Source organism: Stegostoma tigrinum, chromosome 11 (assembly GCF_030684315.1).
Source record: "Stegostoma tigrinum isolate sSteTig4 chromosome 11, sSteTig4.hap1, whole genome shotgun sequence".
In the NCBI taxonomy this organism is placed as follows: Eukaryota; Metazoa; Chordata; class Chondrichthyes; order Orectolobiformes; family Stegostomatidae; genus Stegostoma; species Stegostoma tigrinum.
Window position 1 is genome coordinate 5,585,975 of NC_081364.1, and position 8,068 is coordinate 5,594,042.

An 8,068-nucleotide genomic window follows, 5' to 3' on the forward strand; every position below is an offset into this window, starting at 1 on the left:
AAAAGGCAAATTCTCATGCCTTGACAACACTGAAAGGTTAATAATTCACAGACACTTTCAGCCTCCTTGGTGCCTTTCTCCTGTTTAAAATGTCACCCTAGTCCCAGAGAGATGCTCTCTCACTAGAGAGAGACGGAGAGAGATGGCTGGCAGTGGTTTAACCTGAGGGTCACATTGCTTTGGGTAAGGGGAGAGGTTGAGTAGGGTAGTCCTTTGTAGTAGCCTCAGCCCGTGTAATCTCCTGATTATAATGTGACAGTAACAACGGTATTTTTTTTTGACCATTTTCCAAAGCACCGCCACCACTAGCCATAGTTTTCCAGACTGTCTGCAGAATACACTTTGAAATTTGACTTCCAATGATAACTAACCTCTATTCACACAACACCTTAAACATTGCAAAACAGTCCAGGTTACTGAAAAAAATGTCTGATACCAAGTCACATACCAAGGAGTAACCAGAAGGCAAAGTACTGGGCTAATGGTAAGATTCTTGGTAGTGTAGGTGAGCAGAGAGATCTCGGTGACCATGTACACAGATCCTTGAAAGTTGCCACCCAGGTTGACAGGGCTGTTAAGAAGGCATACAGTGTTTTAGCTTTTATTAATAGAGGGATCGAGTTCCGGAACGAAGAGGTTATGCTGCAACTGTACAAAACTCTGGTGCGGCCGCACTTGGAGTATTGTGTACAGTTCTGGTCACCGCATTATAAGAAGGATGTGGAAGCTTTGGAAAGGGTGCAGAGGAGATTTACTAGGATGTTGCCTGGTGTGGAGGGAAGGTCTTACGAGGAAAGGCTGAGGGACTTGAGGCTGTTTTCGTTAGAGAGAAGGTGTTTGAGAGGTGACTTAATTGAAACATATAAAATAATCAGAGGGTTAGAGAGGGTGGATAGGGAGAGCCTTTTTCCTTGGATGGTGACGGCGAGCACGAGGGGGCATAGCTTTAAATTGAGGGGTGAAAGATATAGGACAGATGTCAGAGGTAGTTTCTTTACTCAGAGAGTAGTAAGGGAATGGAATGCTTTGCCTGCAACAGTAGTAGATTCACCAACTTTAGGTACAGTTAAGTCGTCATTGGATAAGCATATGGACGTACATGGAATAGTGTAGGTTAGATGGGCTTGAGATCAGTATGATAGGTCGGCACAACATCGAGGGCCTGTACTGCGCTGTAATGTTCTATGTTCTAAGTCATTACGGCAAAACTTCATCATATAGGGTAAGTTTTACAGAAGAGAAACAAAGGAGAAGAGATACTGAAGGAGGGAATTTCAGGGCTTAGGAATTGGGCAGTTCATGGCACGGTTACCATTGGTTTGATTTGATTTATTATTGTGACATGTACTGAGTTACAGTGAAAAGTGTCTCACATGCTCTTCAGGCAGGCCATACTACACATCAGAGTAACAGAACAGTGCAAGATACAGTGTTACAGCTACTGAGAAGTTGCAGAGAGACAGACCAACATTAAAACTAAAGAGGTCCATTCAAAAGTCTGACAACAGCTGGGAAGAAGCTGTTCTTGAATCTGTTGGTACATGTATACAGACTCTTATATCTTCTGACTGATTGAAGATGGTGGTAGAGAGTATCACTGGGGTGGGAGGGGGGTCTTCGATTATATTAGTTGCTTTCCTGATGCCACGAGAAATATAGATGATGAAGTCAATGGATGGGAGGCTGGTTTGCGAGATGGACTGGACTGTGTTCACGACCCTCTGTTATTGCCTGTGGTCTTAGGAAAGAGAAGTTGCCACACCATGCTGTAATAATCCAGGTAGGATGCTTTCTATGGTTCTTCTGTAAAAATTGGGAAGGGTCTTTGTGGACATGCTGGATTTCCTTAGCTTCCTTAGGAAGTAGAGGCATTGTCGTGTTTTCTTGATTGTAGCGTCAACGTAGGTGGACCAGGACAAGTTGTTGCTGATCATCACTCCCAGGAACCTGATGCTGTCGACTATCTCCACCTCAGCACCATTGATGTAGTGATCCATTCCACTCCCTGAAGTCAGCAAAGAAAATCAGGGAATGTTCAAGAAGATAGAATTGAGAGAGGGCAATAATCTTACAGTGCTGGCAGAACCTTTCTTTTAATTTGTTTATGGGACAAGGGTATCACTGGTTAGTCCATGATTTATTGCCTCCCCCTAATTTGCCCAGAGGGCAGTTCAGAGTCAACCACATTGCTGTGGACCCAGAGTCACATGTAGACTAGATTAGGTAGGAATAGCAGATTTCCCTCCCTAAAATACACTCATCATAGAGTTGACATAGGTCCACAGCATAGAAAAAGGTCTTTCACCCCATCAAGTCTGTGTTGGTCAAAAATAATACCTAGATGTTAGAACAGGACAGCACAGAGCAAGCCATTTGGCCCACCATCTTCGTGCCAACCACAATGCCATTCTAAACTATTCCCATCTGCTTTCTCATAGTCTGTATCCCTTATCCCCTGCCTCTTCATGTGTCTGTCTGAATGCCTTTTAAACATTGGCATCTTATCTGCTTCTACCACCTCCCCTGGCATCATATTCCAGGCACCAAGCACCGTCTATGTAAAAACCTTTCCTCACATATCTCCCTCAAACTTCACCACCACCCACCCCCCCCCCCCACCCCACCCCACCATTCTTAAACCTATGCCCTTCAGTATTTGATATTTCCACTCTGGGAATCAGTCTCTAACTATCCACCCTATCCATGCCTCTTATGATTTTGTATACTTTGATCAGGTTGCCCTCAAACTCTGACCTCAAACAATCCAAGTTTGGCCAACCTCTCCTCATAGCTAATACACTCCAACCCAGGTATCTAGTAATAGCAAACCAAATGGAAATTTTACAACAATCAGGAGATGTTACACAGTATCAGAGATAATGGGAACTGCAGATGCTGGAGATTCCAAGATAATAAAATGTGAGGCTGGATGAACACAGCAGGCCAAGCAGCATCTCAGGAGCACAAAAGCTGACGTTTCGGGCCTAGACCCTTCATCAGAAGGGTCTAGGCCCGAAACGTCAGCTTTTGTGCTCCTGAGATGCTGCTTGGCCTGCTGTGTTCATCCAGCCTCACATTTTATTATCTAGGAGATGTTACACAGTCTCCTTTAGGCTGGCTGTATAAATGAATTCAAATTTCACCGTCTGCCATAGCAGGATTCAAATGTGTGTCCCCAGATGATTACTCTCTCAGAGCTGGGGATTACTCATCCAGTAACATTACTGCTCCGTCACAAATCAAGGCATGACTTAACCAAGGGTCAATGTAGCCCCACAAACTTTTGATGGATGAACACGATTTGATGCAAGCTAGGACACTGATTGAAAAGTTCATGCTTAGAGTAGAACGTGGGAGGCCATCATGACAGCGAATTGGAATTTCAAGCCTGGAGGCATGAATGTGGGGTTTCAGCAGCAGATGGACTAAGACAGGGTGGGCTGGGTCAATGTTAGGTAGGGTGAAGTAGGCCATGATTCCCAGTGTGCACTCTCAAGCAGCCAGCTTTACAACAATAGAGGTAGCACGGTGTGAAGCTGGATGAACACAGCGGGACAAACAACATCAGAGGAGCAGGAAAGCTTGACGTTTCTGAAGAAATTTTCTGAAGAAGGGTCCTGACCCGAAATGTCAAGCTTTCCTGCTCCTCCAGAATCGGCAGTTCCTACTATTTCTGTGCCAGCTTTACAACAACAGCTCTGAGGAAGGGAGAGGTCACCAGACCAGAAATGTTAACTCTGATTTTTTTTTCACAGATGCTGCAAGGCCTACTGAGCTTTTCTGTCAACTTGTCTTTTTGTTCCTGATTTACAGCATCTGCAGCTCTTTTGGTTTTTATTCAGTCAGTTTTACAGTTCTTTCAAACAATTACCAACCTGGTAGAAAACATCAAATTTTTTTGGTTTAAAAAAAATTTCCAAAACATGAAAATCCAAAACTTTATTTAAAACATGGACTCACAACATTCCATGGTGTAAAACTGAAGCATTGTTCACCAAGAAAGCACTTTCTTATTCCTTCCTGTGAGCTAACTAGCCTGTTTCCTTTCCCTAATTGCCCAGGAGGCAGTTAAGAGTCAACCACGTAATGTGAGGTTTTGACTGACTGTAGGTCAGACTAGGTAAGGATTTCCCCCTGAATAATGTAGGTGAACCAGATGAGCTTTTACGACAATCGGTGATAGATGTATGGTTACCGTAAATCTAACCAATCTCAGTTACAAGGTTCTTCAAGACTCTGTTTTCCTCACACAGGTCATACAGCATCATTACACCACAGAAGGTGGCCAATTGGCCCATCATATCTATGCCAGCTCAAAAGCCAGCCTAATCCCACCTTCGTTATGATGGGTTGGAACATACCCAGAATTATTCCCTTGGCCCTTACCACATTCTCGCTTCCCCCCCCCCCCCCCCCCCCACCGGCCCCTGAGCTTTGAAACAACAAATGCTGTCATAACGATTCCACGTGAAATCCTTCTTTGGAATCTTCCTTGTGAGCCTTTCCTTCAGCCCAGGCACGATTAGCTCATTATATGTGATGGCTGGTATTAGTGGTTCAGTGCTGTCTACCTGCAGGGATTGTGAGAACACAGAATCCCTACAGTGTGGAAACAGGCCCTTCAGCCCAACAAGTCCACACTGACCCTTGGAGCACCCCACCCAGACCCATTCCCCTATAGCCCACCTAAGCTACACATTGGGCGGTACGGTGGTTCTCTGGTTAGCACTGCAGCCTCACAGCGCCAGGGACCTGGGTTCGATTCCAGCCTCGGGCAACTGTCTGTGTGGAGTTTGCACATTCTCCCCATGTCTGCGTGGGTTCCCTCCGGGTGCTCCGGTTTCCTTCCACAGTCCAAAGATGTGCAGGCTGGGTGGAGCAGCCATACTAAATTGCCCGTAGTGTTCAGAGGTGTGTGGGTTATAGGGGGATGGGTCAGGGTCGGATACTTTAAGGGGCGGTGTGGACTTGCTGGGCTGAAGGGCCTGTTTCCACACTGTAGGGAATCTAATCTAATCCGTGAACACTACGGGCAATTTAGCATGGCCAATCCACCTAATCTAGACATTTTCGGACTGTGGGAGGAAACCGGAGCACCCGGAGGAAACTCACACAGACACGGGGAGAATGTGCAAACTCCACACACATTCCTGAGGGTGGAATTAACCCTGGTCCCTGGCACTGTGAGGCAGCAGTGCTAACCATGAGCCACTGTGTTGGTCCAGAAAATACGGTCGCAGGGTGTTCACGGTTAGAAGGGAAACTTAGAACTAAGGGTCACAATTTAAGAAAAACAGGTAACTTTTTGAAGGTAGAGATTTGGAGAAATGCTTTCTCTCTGAGGGTTTAGTTATCTGCTATTCCCTTCCTCAGAGACTAGTCAGGTCATTGAATTTATCCGGGGGGTGGGGGCTTAGATATATTTCTGATCCAGGAAGGAGTCAAAGGTGATGGGGCAAGGAGGGTGAAGGTAGACAGGGAACTGGAGCTGAGACCACAACCAAATCAGCCATGGTATTATTGAACGGTGTAGGAGGCCTGAAGGGCCGAATGGCCTATTTCTGCTGCTTGTTCCTATGATCATGACTTCCAGCATCAGACAGCTGGGCAGCCTGAACAACCGGCCCTCCTTCTTCCCATTAACTTCACTCAACTGCAACATCCCCTCTGCCTCACTGCCTTCTCTACCCACATTGCTCATTCATACAGTACATCCAACTCAGTGGTGTCATTATTCCAAAGGAATGCCTTGAGTTCACCAATGGATAAAAACAGTGTAACAAAGGTAAATGAGATTAGTGTCATCATGCAATTTGTATCAGTTAGCAGCAGGCTTGCCCATGATACATGTAAAAGGAATTGAAGCACGTCATCTTTGCTGATGGTCCAGTGAGTTATCAGAGATGCACACAGAATACAATACAAGCATGTTAGGCACACTGATAGAGTCCCTACCAGGAGGCCTACATGCAAGCCCTATCTACTCTAATGGTGTGTCTTAACATCTCTGAACAGGTTGTTTAATAAACATCTACAGAGATATAATTCAGTTCAATACAATTCAGACCAACTGCGTCATGCCAACGTGTGTTTTAGCAGAGGCAGTAAAAGGTCCATTGATTGAGAAATATTAAGGGATATGGGCTACAGGCAGCTACTTAGAATTAGGCCACAGATCAGCCATGATCTCAGGTGGATAGCCTCAAGGGGCTGAATGGAATTTCCCTCTTGCTATGCATGTGCATCTGTTTCAATGTTTGTGGCAAACTGCTAAGCATCTTGTATCACCAGTTAAAAAGGAACAGGGCTTCCTGCCCAAAGATCTTCACTGAGATAAGGGCTCTACAACCGAACTCATGGGCTATTCAAGGTAATCAAATGTGAGGCTGGATGAACACAGCAGGCCAAGCAGCATCACAGGAGCACAAAAGCTGACGTTTCAGGCCTAGACCCTTCATCAGAGAGGGGGATGGGGAGAGGGAGCTGGAATAAATAGGGAGAGAGGGGGAGGCGGACCGAAGATGGAGAGTAAAGAAGATAGGTGGAGAGAGTATAGGTGGGGAGGTAGGGAGGGGATAGGTCAGTCCAGGGAAGACGGACAGGTCAAGGAGGTGGGATGAGGTTAGTAGGTAGATGGGGGTGTGGCTTGGTGTGGGAGGAAGGGATGGGTGAGAGGAAGAACCGGTTAGGGAGGCAGAGACAGGTTGGACTGGTTTTGGGATGCAGTGGGTGGGGGGGAAGAGCTGGGCTGGTTGTGTGGTGCAGTGGGGGGAGGGGACGAACTAGGCTGGTTGAGGGATGCAGTAGGGGAAGGGGAGATTTTGAAACTGGTGAAGTCCACATTGATACCATATGGCTGCAGGGTTCCCAGGCGGAATATGAGTTGCTGTTCCTGCAACCTTCGGGTGGCATCATTGTGGCAGTGCAGGAGGCCCATGATGGACATGTCATCTAGAGAATGGGAGGGGGAGTGGAAATGGTTTGCGACTGGGAGGTGCAGTTGTTTGTTGCGAACTGAGCGGAGGTGTTCTGCAAAGCGGTCCCCAAGCCTCCGCTTGGTTTCCCCAATGTAGAGGAAGCCGCACCGGGTACAATGGATGCAGTATACCACATTGGCAGATGTGCAGGTGAACCTCTGCTTAATGTGGAATGTCATCTTGGGGCCTGCGATAGGGGTGAGGGAGGAGGTGTGGGGACAAGTGTAGCATTTCCTGCGGTTGCAGGGGAAGGTGCCGGGTGTGGTGGGGTTGGAGGGCAGTGTGGAGCGAACAAGGGAGTCACGGAGAGAGTGGTCTCTCCGGAAAGCAGACAGGGGTGGGGATGGAAAAATGTCTTGGGTGGTGGGGTCGGATTGTAAATGGCGGAAGTGTCGGAGGATGATGCGTGGTATTGTTCAATGTTGCTGGGATATCAGTGTGTCACAAAACAACTTCTACTTTGGCTCTCATAATGAGATCAGTAATTCAGGGTACACAAAGCATTCACAGAATTATTACAGCTCTGAAGGAGACCATTCAGCCCATCAAATAACACATCACTGATTGGTTTCTGCAGTGAGAAACAATGCATGGTTTCAATACCAATCATTGCACTGTTCTTTAATCACCATCGTCTCTCTCTCTCTCTTTCTCTCTCTCTCATGCACCAGGTCTTCAATAATTGTTTTCATGAGCTCCAAAACGAGTTGCCAGAAGTGGTTGCTGAAGTTATGCTCCTGATTGATAAATGGCTGGAGGAAAGATTACCAAAGCCACAGGAAGTCAATATTTAACATGAAACTGCGAAGCATAAAGAGGAAGCGTTTCATTTACCTTAGGGTTGAATACACTTGGGGTAAAGAGGGTGAAGGGAGTTCAACCAATTCCAAACCATCTAAGCAACAAAATAAAAGCTTTTTGATAAAAGGAATTTCATGGAAAAAGAAACATCTGTTCATCGACTTAGCATGCTGCAGAACTTTACGATTCGATACAACCAAGAAAGTTGAAAACCATGCTGACTTAGTTTGCTCTTTGTGTCTGTGTGGAATATTATTTCTTCCAAAATCAGTGGATATTTCTCAAGCCCT

The 8,068-nt window shown here is 46.2% G+C and overlaps 2 protein-coding genes across 7 annotated transcripts in view; one reads left to right on the plus strand and one right to left on the minus strand.

Annotated features, from left to right (window-relative positions):
* The window catches only part of LOC125460208 (monoglyceride lipase-like), a 71,203-nt gene extending 63,226 nt beyond the window's left edge, over positions 1–7,977 (plus strand). For all 5 annotated transcript variants that reach the window (XM_059649728.1, XM_059649725.1, XM_059649729.1 and 2 more), the window contains one exon: positions 7,649–7,977. In XM_059649728.1, the coding sequence (XP_059505711.1) occupies positions 7,649–7,771 (123 nt within the window). In that variant the 3' untranslated portion in view covers positions 7,772–7,977. The remainder of the gene's footprint in view (positions 1–7,648) is intronic.
* abtb1 (ankyrin repeat and BTB (POZ) domain containing 1) overlaps positions 1,358–8,068 on the minus strand; it is an 88,067-nt gene continuing 81,356 nt past the window's right edge. For both annotated transcript variants that reach the window (XR_009446483.1, XM_059649724.1), the window contains one exon: positions 1,358–2,005. Coding sequence is in view for 1 of the 2 variants with exons in the window: in XM_059649724.1 (XP_059505707.1) it covers positions 1,961–2,005 (45 nt within the window). In the remaining variant the exon portion in view is untranslated. The remainder of the gene's footprint in view (positions 2,006–8,068) is intronic.